At 21.7% G+C, this 18,444-nt stretch overlaps 4 protein-coding genes across 7 annotated transcripts; 2 read left to right on the top strand and 2 right to left on the bottom strand.

Moving 5' to 3' along the window:
• Positions 1–529: 529 nt before the first annotated feature.
• Positions 530–9,957, bottom strand: Dtd (D-aminoacyl-tRNA deacylase). Of its 2 annotated transcripts, XM_086907877.1 has the most exons (5): positions 9,719–9,957; positions 1,531–1,756; positions 1,101–1,191; positions 766–998; positions 530–682 (listed from the first exon to the last, which is right to left on the bottom strand). In XM_086907877.1, the coding sequence occupies exons 2-5, from the start codon at positions 1,571–1,573 to the stop codon at positions 567–569; spliced, it is 483 nt and encodes a 160-aa protein (XP_086764003.1). In that variant the 5' UTR covers positions 1,574–1,756; positions 9,719–9,957; the 3' UTR covers positions 530–566. The 2 variants fall into 2 exon arrangements, 1 of the variants encoding a protein (XP_086764003.1); XR_015291990.1 differs by lacking the exon at positions 9,719–9,957 and having other exon boundaries at positions 1,092–1,191; positions 1,531–1,743.
• LOC100871514 (uncharacterized) lies at positions 1,744–8,125 on the top strand. Of its 2 annotated transcripts, XM_012492157.3 has the most exons (12): positions 1,744–2,155; positions 2,283–3,162; positions 3,251–3,339; positions 3,424–3,624; positions 3,782–3,817; positions 4,019–4,258; positions 4,356–4,528; positions 4,635–5,096; positions 5,188–5,510; positions 5,580–5,683; positions 5,763–7,118; positions 7,225–8,125. In XM_012492157.3, the coding sequence occupies exons 1-12, from the start codon at positions 2,042–2,044 to the stop codon at positions 7,438–7,440; spliced, it is 4,194 nt and encodes a 1,397-aa protein (XP_012347611.2). In that variant the 5' UTR covers positions 1,744–2,041; the 3' UTR covers positions 7,441–8,125. The 2 variants fall into 2 exon arrangements, with proteins under 2 accessions (XP_012347611.2, XP_086763990.1); XM_086907864.1 differs by lacking the exon at positions 3,782–3,817.
• Positions 9,958–11,241: 1,284 nt separating the features above from the next.
• On the top strand, positions 11,242–14,080 carry LOC100871396 (lysosomal Pro-X carboxypeptidase). Of its 2 annotated transcripts, none has more exons than XM_012492194.3 (7): positions 11,242–11,560; positions 11,836–11,976; positions 12,189–12,469; positions 12,536–12,693; positions 12,777–12,949; positions 13,055–13,404; positions 13,547–14,080. In XM_012492194.3, exons 1-7 carry the CDS (start codon positions 11,393–11,395, stop codon positions 13,752–13,754), a joined length of 1,479 nt encoding a protein of 492 aa, XP_012347648.1. In that variant the 5' UTR covers positions 11,242–11,392; the 3' UTR covers positions 13,755–14,080. The 2 variants fall into 2 exon arrangements, with proteins under 2 accessions (XP_012347648.1, XP_086763943.1); XM_086907817.1 differs by having other exon boundaries at positions 11,271–11,560; positions 11,836–11,947.
• Klp64D (kinesin-like protein 64D) lies at positions 13,840–18,146 on the bottom strand. Its single transcript, XM_003697629.3, has 9 exons — positions 18,000–18,146; positions 17,373–17,791; positions 17,083–17,273; positions 16,722–16,861; positions 16,442–16,639; positions 15,968–16,359; positions 15,486–15,903; positions 15,289–15,414; positions 13,840–15,207 (listed from the first exon to the last, which is right to left on the bottom strand). Exons 1-9 carry the CDS (start codon positions 18,012–18,014, stop codon positions 15,070–15,072), a joined length of 2,037 nt encoding a protein of 678 aa, XP_003697677.1. The 5' UTR covers positions 18,015–18,146; the 3' UTR covers positions 13,840–15,069.
• Between the last annotated feature and the right edge of the window lie 298 nt (positions 18,147–18,444).

Here is an 18,444-nt window from a genome sequence, read left to right as displayed (position 1 = left end):
ATTTCTCAATAATATTCGTAATATATTATTATATGGAATATATATTTTATAATATCGAGAAAAAAATTTTTTAAAAATATTTAATTTTTATGAATCGAATAACATTTATTATAAAATAAATTATAAAATATTATAAATAGTACTTGTAACAAATAAAAAAAATAAATACGAAATATTACATGCATATCTTTAATTGTTTAAATTTTATATTTATAATTTATTAATATAAAAATATTTGATATATATAAACTTACGATTTTATTCATCAATATTATATAAAAATTTTAAATAAAAAGAATAAATACAAATTAAGTAAATACTTTTAAAGAAAAAAACCAAATTTTTAAAGCAAAACTATTATATTTGTAATATTATATTAAAAGCTATATTTATAAAATTATATGGAAATTATTTTGGTTTAATTTTTATATAATCAAAAAAAAATATTTTTTAAATATATTATGAAAGCTAAATTTATTATAAAAAATATTAAATAGAAAGGGAAGGTATTTTAAAAATTAATAGTATCTATTATATATTTATGTATTAGTTTTAAATTCCACCATTCATTGTACATTATTAGATTCATTTAATTTATTAAATTTAAGTGATGATTCTATTTCTAATGTTACAGGTCCACTGTTTTTTATATCAACTTCCATCATTGCTCCAAATTTACCATCTGTAGAAAGTATTCAATAAAATGAAAATATTTCATATAATATTTCTTATAAAATTATTTGTTTACATTTTTTAATTATTTACCTTTAATTAATTCTGGTTTATAATTTTTACCAAGTTCAACAAGAAATTTATTGTAAAATGGTTCAGCATCTTGAGCAGACATAGCTTTATGAAAATCTAATCTATTTCCTTTTAAAGCATGATATAATGTAAATTGACTAATACATAATATTTCATATTGTTTATCCATAACATTAGCATTCCATTTCTTATTATCATCATCAAAAATTTTAGTATTTAATATTTTCTTTACTCTAAGAAAAATAAAATTTTATTTTATATTTTATACAAGAATAAATTGTTTTGTTTAAAGTAATTATAAGATATTATATAATAATATTATATACATATATTACATATATTTCATGTCTTCTATTGTATCATCTTTTTTTATGCCAATTAAGATGCAGAGACCATTTCCAATGCTACTAATAACTTGACCATCAACTGAAAAATTATTCTATAAAATTATTATTCAATATTATCAATATTGACAATAAATGAAATATAATTATGATAGCAAGTATAATATTATATATATTTTAACGATATTAAATTAAAATAAATATTTGTACTATATTATTATGTATTATATTTGTATTATGTTATTAGAAAAAAAAAAAAAGAAAAAGCATATGTTATGACTATGTTTTATTCAATTTTATACAATATAATATAGTTTTTATTTTATAAACATATGGTAATATTCAACGTTTTTTTCATTCTTGTTTCTTAAAAGACAATAAATTTGTTATTATAATAAAACATATATAACCTTATCATTACCTGAAACACTAGCTTTTGTGACACGTTGTATTACTGCTTTCATATTAAAACTAAAATTGCTTCTTTTATTATGACGTTATCGTTATTAATGTATATACCCATGTAAACTCTATACATTAAATATTTCTTCAAGAAAATACGCTATTACAATCACTAGTAATACTCCATGAAGGAACCAATAGAAAAGCTAAGATAGTCAGAAAGCTTACTTCCGCATATAGACTTCCTGTAAGACAGTTTGACTTTTCAAAGATTGTTTACAAGCAAATTGCAGAGTGCATAATCATTTAAAAACTTTAATAATCTCAGAGTTGTTTGTCATCAACTTGTTGAGATTAGTAAAAAATGAACTACTTAAGACTTTGTAATCTATTGCTAAATCTAGGATTATAGTTCAAACTAATTTTCTGTGACCCACTTGTTGCGTTTAGGTTATGGTGTTATAAACAAAAATATGTTGGGTATAAATGTTTGGTTTTCATGATAAATTCGTGTATGCCAGACTGTAGGAATGGAGGATCCAGGTCTGAGCTTGTTTCAAGGCTCAGAAATTCAACTAAATACAAATACACAAGGCTTAGAGGAAGATGAAGAACAAGAAGATGCTAAGCGACGCGATAAAGAGGTGCACTTTTCTTTATTTTAATTAAAGTTTATTATAGAATGTTTTATTCAATTTATAGTTTAATTGGAAAGATTAATTAAAAAAAAAACATATTTATAATTTTAATAGATAAATTTTGGTGTTTTAGATTCAGGATCTCTTGGATAAGGATCTCACTTGGAATGATGATTTAGATGATGAAACTGATACTAGTTCTGTTAACAATAGTTGTTATCAAGATAATGCTAAAGAAGCAGAAAATTCTAATTCAGTGTTAAATTCTACTCAGGGAATTATATCATCCAAAGACCAAACTGTATCTCAATTACAGAAAGAATTTGGTATTTATGATCATATGGGAAATTCAAATAATTATGATAATATTATGACAAACCATAAGTCAGAGTTAGAAATTGTTCCAACAATATCTAATATACAAAGAGATTTTAATGTATATGGTCCATCTGATACGCCATATTCTAAAAATAATAAAAGTAAAGATATGCATAATATTACTGCCGAAACACCTTATGAATTAGCAAGACTACCAAATTCTGCATTTCCTAAAGATTTAAGAGTTCAAGTTGAAGAAGAGTGTACATTTAATGAAAATTATTTGTATAATTATCAAACACCAGCTAATCATTATGATGCTCATAGTAAAACTTATTCAAATAATGGTTATATCGATGGATATGAAAATAATATACAAAGCAAACAAATTCATGAGTTTGGAGGTGGTGATAATGTTACATCTGATCATTTAAGTCATTGTTACAAAATAAGTCCAAATGGTAGACCAACTGATGACAATGTAGCTTACAAAATAGCAGAATATGATAGTAAAGAACAATTAGAAGTTTTATATACAGTTCGAATGAGAGAAATTAAACGATTAACAGAAGAATTAAAACAATTACAATTGGAAAAAGAAGAAGAGAAAAATCAACTTAGCAGGAAATTAACACTTTTACAAGCTGAAACTGAAAGATCAAATATATCTAGAAATCAAACACAGCATGCTTTGGGTGAGAATTAAAGAAATATATTGATATTGCAACAATAGTTTTAGTTTTTTAAAAAAAAATTATAAAAATTCCTATTTTTTTTTTTTAGTTGATGCAAAAGCTGAAATTACTGGTCTCCATAATCAAATAACATCATTAAAGGAAAAAAATGAAAATTTAGAGAGAACTAATCGAAATGTAAGATTTTTCTATATTTTTTTGCACAATGATTTTATTATTAGTATAATTACATATATTAATTATTTGATTATATAAATTTAGATAACAGAAGAATTAAGAGATGCAAGAAATTCTTTAATAGAATTACAACAAAAAATAGCTATATTAGAAGAGGTACAAGCATTACAGGCAAATGATAAAACACATGAAAAATTTTTAAAGCAAGCACAAGAAAAACATGCTATTGAAATGAAAAATATGCAAATTCAAATAGATAAACTTACAGATAAACTTAATGCAAAGGTATTTTCAATATTATATTAAATTCTTCTTGTACATACATTTATTTTTTACTCATTTAATCTTTCATTTTTATTTTATTAATTTATATCAATAGACAAAAATTTTAGTACATTAATATTTTACATACATATATATATATTAATAATATTTGTCATAGCTGCTCAATGTGGATTCCAACAGTCATTGTATCTGGGCAAGTTGTTGATACTGTATTTTTCAAAAATTATAATGTTCTTGTATAAAAATTAATATGCTATATTATTTTTTTAATTATTGCATAATACCATTACTGAAGATTAAAATTTATATTTAAAAAATTGTTTATTATAACTTTATGAATTGAATTATTTTATAAATGAATATCATCTTTATTTGATCTTTTTAATTTCAATAGGAAATATCATACGCTGATTTGGAAAATAAATTAGCTGATGTACGAAGGACAAATGAAACGCTTATGGTAGAAAAAGGAGATACAATGAATCGTTTAGCACAAGCATTAGAAGAAAGTCAAGCACAATGTAGAAATCTTATGGCTACAAATAATGCTCAACAAGTAATGCAACTTCAAGCACAGATTAAAGTTTTAAAGCAAGAAAAAGAAGAAATGCAAAAAATGATTCAAGAATTACAGGTATTTAATACATTAATTCATATCTAAACAATAGTTTATTAACAAAAATTATAATTATTATATTATAAGGATATTACAAATAATATTGTTTTTATAGAATAAATTAGAGATAGCAAAAAGTGATGCAGCACAATATGATTCGTTACTGACAACAACATTAGAAGAAGAATCTGATTCTATTAAACAAATGAAATTAGGCGATTTTCATAATAAATCAAAATCAAAGCCCTATGATGATGTAACAAATAAATTAAGAGGAGAATTAAAAAGGTTATTTGTTTCTATCTAAAATAATTTTATATCATATTATATTATCATTTACAGAATATCAATTTTTTATTATGTTATTAATATTTATTATATAATTATGTTATAGATGTTTAGCTGGGCAGGCAGTTAAAAGAAAGGAAATAACTCGATTAGAAAATACTTTATCACAAAAAGAAAAAGAACTTGATAAAGCTTTAATTATAGCAGATACATGTGGAAAAGAAGCAACTCGATATGCTAAACGTGTTAATGAATTAGAACAAGAATTGAAATCTGTACTTACAGATGAAGCTTTAAAAGCAAATGCTCAAATACAAAAATTATCTGATCATCTTAGTGATGTAAAAAAGCAATATGAATTATTACGAGAAGAAAAAATGAAATTAGAACAAAAATTAGAAGAAACATTAGCAGTTAATGAAGAAACGCTCAAAAAATTATATCAAGAAAGCATAAATCAACAACAGAAAGATGCAATTGATGAATATAATAAAGAATATTTAGAAATACATGCTAAGGCTATAGAAAGAGTTAGACAAGAAGCAAAAGTTGAAATAGTGCAATTATCGTAAGTAATTAAAATTGTTTCTGAGAAATTATATTTTATTATATATTATTATTTTTTAATATTATATTATATAAAATATTTTAATTTATAGTGTGCAATTAGAACAAACACAAAAAGAGTTGGATCGTGTTAAGGAATTGTATATAGATGTTTGTAGTACAAAAGAGCAGTTAATAAATGAACATAAATCTGAAATTAAAATGTTAAAAGAAAAATATGCTAACTTAGAAGATCGTGAAAATGATATTGAAAAATATCAACATGACTTGCGGGCACAAGTTAAAATAGCAGAAAAATTAACAGAAGAATGCGATACATATAGAAGTAAAGTAATTGAATTAGAAAAAGATTTAAATTATGAAAGAAAGAAAAAAGAAGAATATACAAAGAAAATTCATCAAGAAATTGAAAAGGGTAATTTATATATTTTTTATTATATTTAAAATTTTAATAAATTAATTATTATAAATGTAATATTTACAGCAAAAGAACAAGCTTTAAATGAATTACGCAATGCTCACCCTAATCAAGAAATAAGTGTTTATTTATCAGATCATTGTTCTGAACATTTAGAGAAAATTAATCAGGTATATATATTTTATTTACAATTATTTTTTAATTTTATTTGTCATTTATAAATTTTTGTAAAATTTAATATATTTATAGCTTGAAGAAGATTGTAAACGTTTAGAAGACAAATTGCATGTTGCTCTTGATGAACATAAAAAAATTGTAGAATATCAGTCTGAATTAGATGATGCTAGATTGAAAGTAGCACAAATAGAAATATCTCAAGAATCATGGAAAAAGAAATATGAAAGAGCAATTAGCGAAAAAAATAATCTTAATAGTAAAATTTTCAAACTTGAATCAGAATTATCTAATATTAAACGAACTATAACAATTGAAAATTCCGATGAAATAAAATTAAAAGAAGCTCGATATCAAGTAGAAAATGAAAGTTTAAAAAATAAGTGTGAGAATTTGACTAGTGAAATAAGTGTTTATAAAGATAAAATCTCACAATTAGAAATAGAATTATTAGAAGCGAAAAAATTAATTGGAAATTTCGAGAATACGTTTAAAAAAAATAGTGAAATATCATTAAATTCAAATGAACTTGAAAAAGAACTTTCTCGCTATAAAACTTTAGTAGCAGAATTAAGTAGTAAAATAAATCATTTAAAAGCTGGAAGAAAAGGTGATCTTGTTATGGAGCAAAGAATCAAACAATTAGAAACAGATTTACAAGACAAAAATGAAGAATTAGAAAGATTAAAAGAGTTCGAAAAAGTAAAAATAGAAAGAGATCAACTTGTTTCAAAGTTAAAAAATCAAGCTAAACAATTCGAACAATACGTTAAGAATCAAAAACAAGTATTTGCTGAATTAAATTTATCGCCGCGTACACATTCAAACGATAGTACAGATTTTCAAAAAATAATAGAGATTATGGTAAAAGAAATTCGCGAAGAAATGGAACAAAAAGTAGCTGAAGATCTTAGAGGTATAGAGGAACGACATCGAGAAATGAGAAAAAAATTAGAAGATACGTATAAAACTATTTTATTAAAATTAAAAAATAGATGTCATGAAAAGATACAAGAAGTGGAAACTTTAAAAACAATGCTTACAGAAAAGGTAAAAATTCATTCATATTTCAAAGCAAAGGAGCAATTTAGTCAAATGGTTGAAACTGAACTTGAAACTTATTACAAAGAATTAGTAGCAAAGAACTTGAAAATCGAAAAGTTAGAAGAAATATTAAAACAAAAAGAAAGTGATGTAGATGAGGAGAGAAATCTGATGGCTCAAGTTATGAGTCAATGGGCTGCAGAAATTACAGAAGTAAAAGGTAAAGAAGTTAAAATGAATGAAAGATTACAGCAATTAAAAGAAAGTGAAGAAAATCTAAAAACAGAAATAAAAATATTAAAAGAAAAAGAAAAAGAAATGAAAACTAATATTGATACATTAAAAAATAAATACCAGTCAGCAAAACAAACTGCAAATAATTACAAGGTAATTATATAATATATTTTTATTTATTTTACATTTATTAATATTTACATTTATTGTTTTCTATTAATTTTATTTTATTTCAAATTTAACATATAAATTATTTTAGGAGTATGCAAAAAATAAAGAAAAATTTTTATTAAGTGAATGTAAACGTATAGAAGAAGGGTACAAAAGAGCCATGAATCAAGTACAACAAAAACTTGAAGGAATTATTAGTACTCAAGAAAAACATATAGCAACAAAACTTAAAGAAATTGAATGTCAGTATACTGAAAAGATAGAACAAATGCGACTTACACAGAAGTACAAAAGTAAATGTTGAAGTATATATTAATATTTTAGTATGCAATATAGCTTTCGTAGTTTAAAAGGAAAATGTAGTTAGAAGAGGCTAGATATTTTTTAATTTAAAGCACTTTATTGTACAACACTATTAGAAGATTTTTGTGTTAGGGACCAATAAGTTAAAAGTGACATATGTATATTGATAGAATTAATGATACTTATTTGCTGTATTTTATTAATGAAACAGCAAACAGTAATGTAATTTTCTAAACGAAAATACTAAAGTACAATTCCCGGTTAATTATTAGAGAGTACTAATTAATTATATATATATATATTAGTTGGAAGAATGCGATCTTGTAAAAAGAGAATCATTTTTTACATTTATTAATTTTGTTTCATAATTTTATAAATTATCTATATATCTGATATGTACAAAGTATTCATTTTAATGTTCTACACAATTTTTATTATATATTTTCGCGAAAATGTGAAATTTATTAATCAAAATTTATATATGTTGGTTAAGAAATTGTGCGGAATATTAAAGTGAACATTTTGTATAAAAAATGTATGAACAAGTACTCCTGTTTAAGTGAGATGCAAATTTTTAGTCACATGTTCTCACTGAACATTATGACATAATATTGTAATGCAAGACTGGATCATTATTAGATCTTTTTTCTTATTAATAAAATAAAAATAACTTCATTATAATTCAATGTATCGAAGTATATTTTTGAGTATTAAAAAATTGTTTACAATTTATGTATCCTAAGAGAATTAGAGATACTAATATTAAAATTATGCAATAATGGCCATTATTATTAGAAATTCAAATTATATATATAAATTTTACATTTGCAGAGTAAAATTGTATAACATACATTAAAACTAAAGAAATTTATATCCATCTGGTATTTAAAATATTGTTTATTGTTCAAAACAAAATTGAATATATGAATTTTTTTGTTAGTATTATTTAATGAGTACATACGTATAAAATGTTTTGTACAAAATAGTACATAAAAACATTTTTGTAAATGAAATAAGAAGCCATAATTTTTTCTAATCTTATAATTTAAGACCAACTATGCGTGTAATATATCATTTCATTTATCAAACTATAGACTGTTGCGATTAGTTTTGTTTTATGAAATTTTTATAGTATATATATATATATCAATTTTAAAATTAATTATTAATAAGTATTGTTTAATTTAAAAAGAAAAAAACATTTTTGGGAAAACATTTTAATGAAAAATATATATTTCGAAAATTCATTGTATCTTAAATATGATTCATGACATTTATGCATTATATATTGTACATTATATATTGTACACTATTAATTTTACCAATTTCATTACTGTCATGATTTGATAATAATGATTTTTGATAGTAGTATAATTATTAAACCATCACTGAATAGAGAGTATTATTAATATTAGTTATGTATTTTTGTATGTAGAGTGAATTAATTTATTTTTTGTAATAAAGATTTTATGTCTGTGTCTATCAAAATCTACTCAATTTAAATGAAATAAAACCCTACTTAATTATATTAATGTAATCTATTATTAATATATTATTATAATTAATATTATATATTAAATAATGAAATTTTTATTTAATGTTTTTTACATTCAATATAAAAATTTTCCAAATTTTCTACAATCTTTAATTTGGTAATATTTAAGAAAAAATTCAAATAATACATTTATATCCATAAAAAATTTCATTAATGCTTTGAAACAATTAAATCTTTAGAACATTAAAATTATGAATAATTATAATATATTCATTATTTAAAATATATATAGATAAAATGGTTAATTACAATTACAATTAGTAATTAAATTATAATTAACAAAACATACTGTGTATAAATTTTAAATAATTTTAAAATGTTTTTCCAATTAAATAATATGAATAAATTAATGAATAAATTATGAAATTATAACAAAATATTTTTAATTGATTCCTCAATTATAAATATTTATAAAAATATTATTAAAATTTATTTGTTCATAAATAAAAATAATGCGAATATAAAATCTTTTTATAATTTTTTTGCATATTATACAAATTAACGAAATTCATATTTTGTTCAATTATTTATATTATCATAATAATAATAAAAGTAATATATATTTGATATATATATATATATATATATATATATATATATATATATATTATTCAAAAATGTACATTTATTGCAATTTTTAAAATATTTTATTTAATATAACGTTTTATTATTTTTTAATTATTTCTTTTTGTATGATAATTATCAATTGTAATAAAATATTTACCATTTTTAATATCCTTTCTATAAATCCTTCTCCAAAATTGATTAGATAAAGTCCTTAAATATGAATCCATGTAAAATTTTTTAACTTTAATATTTCGATCGTCATAATGATTAATATATTTACATATATTAAACTTTGTATTTTTTTTCATATATGTAAAAAACATTTGTTTTGAACATAAATGTAATTTTTTTTTCTTTGTGTTTACGAACATATAATATACAACATAATTCACATATGAAGTATAAAACAATAAAATAATATAATCACAACATAATTCACATATAAAAGATAAAACAATAAAATAATATAATATAATATAATGTTGTATAATAATTTTTACAAATTTTTAAAGACTGATAGAAAGATTGGTAGTAGATAAAAAATTTATCGATATTTAAAGATATTTGGACTAATAATCTGTAAAATTTTACATATATTTATCATATTTTATTTATTTTAATCAATTATAATTTATTAAAATTTAAAAATCAAATATATTAAAAAGAAATATTAATAATCATTTAAATTTTTCATAAATAATAATAGTTAGGATTTTTTTGAAAAATATTCTTTTCATCAATTCTTGAAAATAAATATTTTCAATGTCATTACTTAATTAATTTTCTATTTCAAGAAGTCGCTAATTAAATATATTTATCTTATTAATTAAACACATGTTAATCAAAAATCGCGTGATATAATACATGTATTTCTTTTATACTATTCATATTTATTATATTCATCAAGAATATCAAATTTATTCGAATTCACATAATTTGATTTGAATATACATTTTGTATATTTTATAAAAAAAAATATTGATAATAATTCAAATCCTTATATAAAGAGACTGTTTTAATATTAGTAAATCAAATTTTGAATTCAAATTGATGATTTTATCCTATTAAAAACAATGTATATTATATTTTTTCATCTTTTATAGCTTATTATTTCTTATTCTTATTCATTCGTACTATTTCTTACTTTGATCTGCTGTTATTCTTTTGATTTTTATAAAAAATTCAATCAAATATTTACATATATTTATCTATTCTTATATGTATATATAGTTTTTTTGTTAAATATTTTTATTACTTGTTATTAATATTATTTTTTCAGTTATAAGAAAAATAATTGTATTTTATTAACAATCTAAGTTTATTATTAATATTACGAATATATAATGAATACATATTTATATATATATTATTATATAAATTCATAAATAGCCATATATTTATATATAGATAATATAAATATATATTTATTGAAAAAAGGGAAAATTTAATGATAAAATATAATTATTTTTTTATGTATTAATATTTTTATCTGATTTATTTTAAATATTAATTTGCATAAATATTTTCAATTTCAATTACATAAAATATATATATGTGTTTATATGTATGTATTTATAATTTTAGTTATAAAATATATTAAATTATTTATCAAACTTTAATATAAAAATAATATTAAAATTATTTTCTATTTAAATATTAGTTTTACATATTATATATAATATAATTATATATAACTTTTGATACACCATGTATACATCATATATACAGATATGTTGTGAAGCTGTATAATCATCACAAATTAACACATTTAAGTTACATACTTATATATTTTCATCAGTTAGAATCTGAAATTCATTAAAAACGTATTACAATGGAGCTATTCAATATTTTATTGTTATTTTTTATTACATTATGGCAATCTACGTTACAACATATTTTTTTAAATAAATTTTATGGAAACTATCAAAAGTCATTGTATATTCAAAATGAATTATATAGCACGAAATACAAATATGAGATTAAGACGATTGATATGCCAGTATGTGATTAGTATTACAATAAATTTAATGCAAAATTCCTAATAAGTAACATTTACTATGAATAATTATATATTTCATATTTATATACATATATATTATACACGGATTTATGTGTATAATACATATATAATGTATTTATTAATTGTTATAAAAGAAATTTCTGAATATTAAAATTTTGATAATTGTATATATGATCAAATTATTATATTACGTTTTTAATTAGTATATATATATATTATTTTAGAATAAAACTAAAATTCTTTAAAAATTACAGGTAGATCATTTTAGTTTTTCAGTATCAGATACATTTAAATTACGATATCTTATAAATGGTACTTGGCAAAAAACAAATAATGCACCGATTTTTTTTTATACTGGAAATGAAGGTAATATAGAAATTTTTGCTCAAAATACAGTAAGTACAATTTATAAAAAAAAATAATGCAATTTAATATATTTTATAAATTATTTTATTCTTTTTAGTTTATTATTTATTATTCTATATGTTGTAATAATGTAATATAATATATTCTATATTCTGTTGTAATAATGTAATATACTACTGTAATAATAATTCTTTTTAATTTCAAATTTTAATTAATTTAATTTTTAATCATTATTTTGTAGGGTTTTATGTGGGATATAGCTCCAGAATTTGAAGCTTTATTAGTTTTTGCTGAACATCGTTACTATGGAGAATCTATGCCTTATAGTAATAAATCATATACAGATTTAAATCATTTAGGATATTTAACATCTCAACAAGCTCTTGCAGATTATATTGATTTGATTCAATATTTAAAATCGAAACCAAAATATAAAAATAGTCCTATAATAGTTTTTGGTGGTTCATATGGTGGTATGCTTAGTGCATGGATACGCATGAAATATCCTCATATTGTACAAGGGTTAGTAAAATAGTATTATCTAGAAATATAATAGTTTATGATATAAATATAAATTTTATATTATAGAGCAATTGCTTCTTCAGCTCCAATATTACAGTTTACTGGAATCACAGAATGTGAAAGTTTCCTACGTATAGTTACTTCAGATTTTAAAAAAGCTCATTCAAATTGTCCAAAACTTATTCGTAAATCATGGAATATTATTACTAATATAACATCAACTAGTAATAAAATTTTTTATTTATATTATCTTATTTATATGCAATATTCTTTATTTTTTATATTCTTCTATTTTATATTTTTCTAGATGAAGGAAAAAAATGGTTATCAGATAATTGGAAATTATGTCAACCTTTAAAGAATGAAAATAATATTGAACAATTAATATCTTATTTGCAAGATATTTATACAAATCTTGCTATGGTAAATTATCCTTATAAAGCTAATTTTTTGGCACCATTACCTGCTTATCCTATTAATGTAAGTATCTTAATTTTTAAGTAATCCAATATAATTTTTCTAATCTAATAAATTTTAATATATTTATTACATTTTATAATTTATAAAATATTATTTCTATTATAGGCTGTATGCAAACATTTAACTAATGAATCACTCACAGGAACAGACTTATTAATAGCAATAAAAAATGCAATTAATATATTCACTAATTATACTAGTGAAACAAAGTGTTTAAATTTAAATAATTCTTCACCTCAATTAGATGCTATAGGATGGTCTTTTCAAGCTTGTACAGAAATGGTAATGCCAATATGTTCAGATGGAATAAATGATATGTTTAAACCTCATACTTGGAATTTGGATGAATATAGTAATGATTGCATAAAACAATATTCAGTAAAACCACAGCCAAACTTAATATGTGAAGAATATGGATGTAAAGATTTATCAACTGCAACAAACATTGTTTTTAGGTATATATTATGAAATAATATTAAATTTGATTAAATTGAAACAAAAAATTCGAGCTTTTAATATATAATATAAATATTAGTATAGATTATAATTATAATCATTTTATAATCTTTTGTTTATATATTTTTTTATGTTATTTAGTAATGGTTTAATGGATCCATGGTCTAGTGGTGGAGTATTACGAAATTTATCTTCTTCTGCAATAGCAATAATAATTCCAGAAAGTGCTCATCATCTTGACTTAAGAAGTAGCAATCCTAATGATCCATTCAGTGTTGTTTTAGCACGAAAATATCATCGTTTTTTCATTACAAAATGGATTAATGAATATCATGAAATAAAAAAGTGATCAATAAAATATTTATATCGATACTGTGATAGAAAAACTCAATAAAAGATATTAAAAAAAAGTGAATCAAGAAAAACCAAATATATACTTTATAATTATTTATTTTTATGTCGTAAATTATATATAAAAAAGCATAACATACACACAATAATAATTATAAACATTTAATATCTTAATAGTAAGTAATAGATAAACGGAATTGAGTATAAGAAATTTATTATCACAGTACTTAAAGAATGTATGAGTTTTAATAAAAACTTAAAACACACACAGACATAACATTAAAATATTGTAATAAATAGCGAATAAAGAATAATCTAAATATAGTTAAAATTCTATTTTAATGATGTGCTTTCTTTATTTCATTTCATGTTCATTTTTTAAGTTTATGAACATAAATGATTAAGCAGAAATTATTTTCTAAACAAGATTCAAATTATTTCCTTTTTTCTTTCAAATAATTATCATAAAATTTTTTGATGAAAAATATAGAAATACTGTAGTACTGTTATCAAGCTACAAAATCTAGTCTTTATCAAAAGATACATAAATGCTAATGTAAAAAGACATAAGATTACTAAACTTTTGATAAAGATTGCATTTTTGTTTTTTTATCTCTAACATTCCTATATCGAGCAAAACATTTTATTTTTTATCACACAGGTACAGCACATATTTTCTTTTCTATTTTTATACCAATTAATTATCTATTTAATAACTTATATTGCATGCTATTAAATATGAAAATGTATTTTCTATGATAGTTTATATTCATTATTGAATAAAATTTTTCATTTAGTTTTTCATTTTAGTATTCCATGAACATCACAGGAAAATTTAAACATGTGAAACATAAAATTTACTTTTATAGTTTTTCATTCATAATATAATATATGAAAAAATTACCTGAGTTGAAATAATTTTAAATTTTATCGAATATAGTTCTAATTTTTGTTATATAACAGTTTATAAACTAAGTATATAAACTAGCAAAAATTAAATAGTTTGCTTATATTATTTAGTTTTAAATTGTATATCATATAACACAGAAATTGTTTTTAATAAATTGCTTTTGTTAATTAGATATTGTCCTATTGTATTGTATATATATTCTTTGCTGTTATGCAGTACCTAAAATAAGTTAGAACAAACCTGATTCAAAGTAGAAATAAATGTATAATTACAGAAAATACTGATTTCCTCATCATATATACCATATAAACAAAAATAAATTAGAATAATGTCTTTAAAAAAATGCTAAAAAAGGTACTTGGTGAAATATAAATATTTTTATCGTCTTATAATTTAAATAATTTTAATGTGGTGTACGTCTATGTGCTGTAGTTGGCCTTGGAACCCCAGATCTACCTCGTATTTTTTTTGGTTGTACGAAAGTATTGTCGATTCCATTATTATAAGAGAGATATATATTTGACATGTCAGGTTGAATTTGCTATAAATAAAAATTATTATAAATATTACAAATCTTATTCTGAAAAAACATCAACATCAATTTAAAAAAATTAATACATACATCTTTATTACTTCCTATTGGTGGTGTAGCTTGTGCTTTTCGCATATTATTACCTGTATATGCTACACATTTTAATTGCCATTCTCCAATATCTTCATTCCAATGAACATATCTTTCAATCATTGTCTAGAAAAAAATTGATAAATGAAATTTTTAATATATGAATATTTATAAAATTTTATAAATGTTATACATACCTGATATTGAACAGGAATATAACTGTTTACTATTAACTCTTGAAGTTGTAATTCTCGCCCAATACCTCTAACACCTTCTAAAAGTCCTTCCATTTCTCTTTGATGTTCTTGCTGTAAATCAGATAATTCTGCTTTAACAGACATTAACATTGTGTGTACTCGAGCTAATTTTTTAGTTTTTCCTGCAGCTTCTTCTTGCAAAGAAGAATATTTTTCTTCTATATCAATTCGTTCAGCTTCTTTTGCTTCAATAGCTTTCTTTAGCTGTTCTTCTCTACTTTTACGTTGTTCAAGTTCAATTGCTGCAGCAGCCAATAATTGTTCTTGAGCTTCTGCTTTTTCTAACAAATTCTCACCACCAACTAAAATCTTGTTTTGTAAGTTTTGCATTTTTTCTCTTAATGCTTCTTTCTCACTCCTAAAATGATTAGTCTTTATAATCTTAAATATCATATTTGTTAATCAATTTTTTAAAAACTTACTGAGTTCTTTTTAATTCAATAACATCTTTATCATCAGGACTTTTATCTTCTCTTTCAGCTTTGTCAATTTTTTCATTAGAATCTACATCTCTATCTTCTAATTCTTCCATTGTTAATATTTGACTTCTTCTACGTCGTGCTTTTTTTTCATGTCTAGTTTCTCCTGTTTCTTCAGAATCTTCAGACTCATCTTCAGATTCTGAGATTTCAGCACCATTTTCTTCCAATTGTTTACGTAATTGTTCAATTTCAACTTGAAATTGTCGAAGTAAAGCATCTTTTGGATCTTCATTAATTCTCGCTCTATTTTTAATATTTTTAGCACGATTTGCGTAACGAAGTGTGCTAATAGTTTCGTCATAGTTTATATCTGCTGGACTTACATTTGCACACTAAATTTAAATAATAAATTTAAATAATTAAAATAATTATATTATGAATAATATATTTAGAAAGAAATAAAATTAACATTACCATTAAAGTTTTTGAGTTTCCACCCAAAGAATCTTGTAATAATCTTGTTAGTTTGGAATTTCTGTAAGGCACATGTGAACTCTGACCATCAACTAATGCAGATATTACATTACCTAGTGTTGAAAGTGATAAATTAATTTTTGTTGCTTCTCTTAAACGAACCCCAGAAGCTTTTGTTTTACTTTGTCTTTCTGAACCCTAAAATATCATATCATAAATTAATAATAAATAAATCTAATTTAAATAAAAAGCTAATATAATAATCATAAGAATTTCATACAGCTAAATCAACTAAATGAAGTTTTCCCATTTTAACATGTTGTTCACCATCCTCTCCAAGTTGACTAGATTCAACAGTGATTGTAAATATTGCATGAGACCTTGAACTTGATACATTCATTGCTGTAGCTCCAACAACACCTATAAATCATACAAATATATTTTATTATATATTTTATTATATATTTTATTATATTATTTTGTTTATCCATATAATGTATTACAATATAACAAATAAAGCTACTTTCATTATGATATATAATTCATATTAAAATTCAAACTATAATATTATAAAATTAATATACAAGATATAAAATTTTATTTTTATTCATAATTTAATAATATCTGATAAAATTACTTACGATTTTTATTACCAAGAGACATTATTCGATCTAAATCATCAGCATTATTGACAACATAGCCACTAAGATCTTTTACAAATACTCCAATATCAGGTCTTTCCTTTACTTCTAATCTTGTATTTTGATCTTTACCTAATAAATCTCTAACTTCTTCATTATAAATTTCTAAATATGTTGCACGCACAAGAAATCTGTAAAACATTATTTTTTTAAATATTTAATTTATTGAATTTTTAAATAAAAAATTGGACTTTTATAAAATTTTAATCTATTTTATAAAAAATACTTACTTTTGATTATCATGAGCTTTAGCTATATGTCCAAAAATATGTGCAAAGGTATTAGGAATGATACCTCTAAGTTGTGGAGATGTTTTTGCACCTGACATGGTATATGTTTTACCAGTGCCTGTTTGTCCATATGCAAATATAGTTCCATTATATCCCTGAAGAACTTTGTCCACAATAGGTCTTGCAGTTTCATTGTAAATATCAACTTGAGTTGAATCAGTATCAAAAACAGCATCAAAAGAAAAAACTTTTGGTGGTTCTCCTTGTGCAGCATTGGGATTCTCAACTGTTATTTCACTATTTATGGTATCCACACATACTATGTTCTTACAGTGCCCGTCCAACTCCTTTCCATTTAAAGGTCGAACACGGACCACAACTCTGACATTTTCTATTTCTCCGAGTTCTGTTGTACTATCCTAGATAAAGATAATTAAAAAATTATATAATATAAAGAATAAAAAAGAAATATAGATAAGCTCAAATCATTTACTATATTTTTTTTTAACTTTCTAATTATTATTATAATTATGATAATAATTCGATTTGACAGATAGAACTGTCAAACAAATATTTAATATCTTTCATATAAAATTCACATTTTTACAATACATAAAAAATACTAACTTCAGTCCCCGGCATTGCAGCTTTATTTTCTTTTAAAGTCACATAAACACACGATTTAGAGCATAATATTTAATCTCAAAACAATGTTTTAATAAAACGTAATGGACTAGCAGACGACCTCCGTAAACAAATGGATCGATTTGTATGATTGTATTGCATGAAGATAGGTACAAAGTCATATCATTTACAATCCATGAAGTTAGAAACTCAATAATTCATCAATTACTATTCTTTAATTCTTCAAAAGTTATATAAATGAATTGAAAATATTTTTATATGTATATTTATTATTAATATGTAAAAGAGAGAAAATTATAAAATTATATTTTTTTAACAAAGAATAATTTCTATAAATGTCATACAACCACAGACTAGATATGAAAGAGATTACAAACTAAATATAAATCTATCTTTTATGAATTTTTAGTGAAAAATACTAAATATA

Source organism: Apis florea, unplaced genomic scaffold (genome assembly GCF_048593485.1).
Source record: "Apis florea isolate Af1SG1 unplaced genomic scaffold, ASM4859348v1 contig_1645_pilon, whole genome shotgun sequence".
In the NCBI taxonomy this organism is placed as follows: Eukaryota; Metazoa; Arthropoda; class Insecta; order Hymenoptera; family Apidae; genus Apis; species Apis florea.
This window is presented reverse-complemented; position numbering and strand designations above follow the sequence as displayed.

Excerpts from the sequence above, each read along its gene's own strand:
- Dtd (XM_086907877.1), bottom strand. The coding sequence starts at position 1,573 with ATGAAAGCAGTAATACAACGTGTCACAAAAGCTAGTGTTTCAG. Across the intron at positions 1,192-1,530 it reads CACAAAAGCTAGTGTTTCAG|TTGATGGTCAAGTTATTAGT; the intron begins GTAATGATAAGG and ends ATAATTTTTCAG. Across the intron at positions 999-1,100 it reads ATAGAAGACATGAAATATAT|AGTAAAGAAAATATTAAATA; the intron begins GTAATATATGTA and ends TATTTTTCTTAG.
- LOC100871514 (XM_012492157.3), top strand. The coding sequence starts at position 2,042 with ATGGAGGATCCAGGTCTGAGCTTGTTTCAAGGCTCAGAAATTCAACTA. Across the intron at positions 5,097-5,187 it reads GTTGAAATAGTGCAATTATC|TGTGCAATTAGAACAAACAC; the intron begins GTAAGTAATTAA and ends TTTAATTTATAG. Across the intron at positions 7,119-7,224 it reads AAACTGCAAATAATTACAAG|GAGTATGCAAAAAATAAAGA; the intron begins GTAATTATATAA and ends AAATTATTTTAG.
- LOC100871396 (XM_012492194.3), top strand. The coding sequence starts at position 11,393 with ATGGAGCTATTCAATATTTTATTGTTATTTTTTATTACATTATGGCAA. Across the intron at positions 12,950-13,054 it reads TACCTGCTTATCCTATTAAT|GCTGTATGCAAACATTTAAC; the intron begins GTAAGTATCTTA and ends TTTCTATTATAG. Across the intron at positions 13,405-13,546 it reads GCAACAAACATTGTTTTTAG|TAATGGTTTAATGGATCCAT; the intron begins GTATATATTATG and ends TATGTTATTTAG.
- Klp64D (XM_003697629.3), bottom strand. Across the intron at positions 16,360-16,441 it reads GAAACTCAAAAACTTTAATG|TGTGCAAATGTAAGTCCAGC; the intron begins GTAATGTTAATT and ends ATTTAAATTTAG. Across the intron at positions 15,415-15,485 it reads ATATTCCTGTTCAATATCAG|ACAATGATTGAAAGATATGT; the intron begins GTATGTATAACA and ends ATTTTTTTCTAG.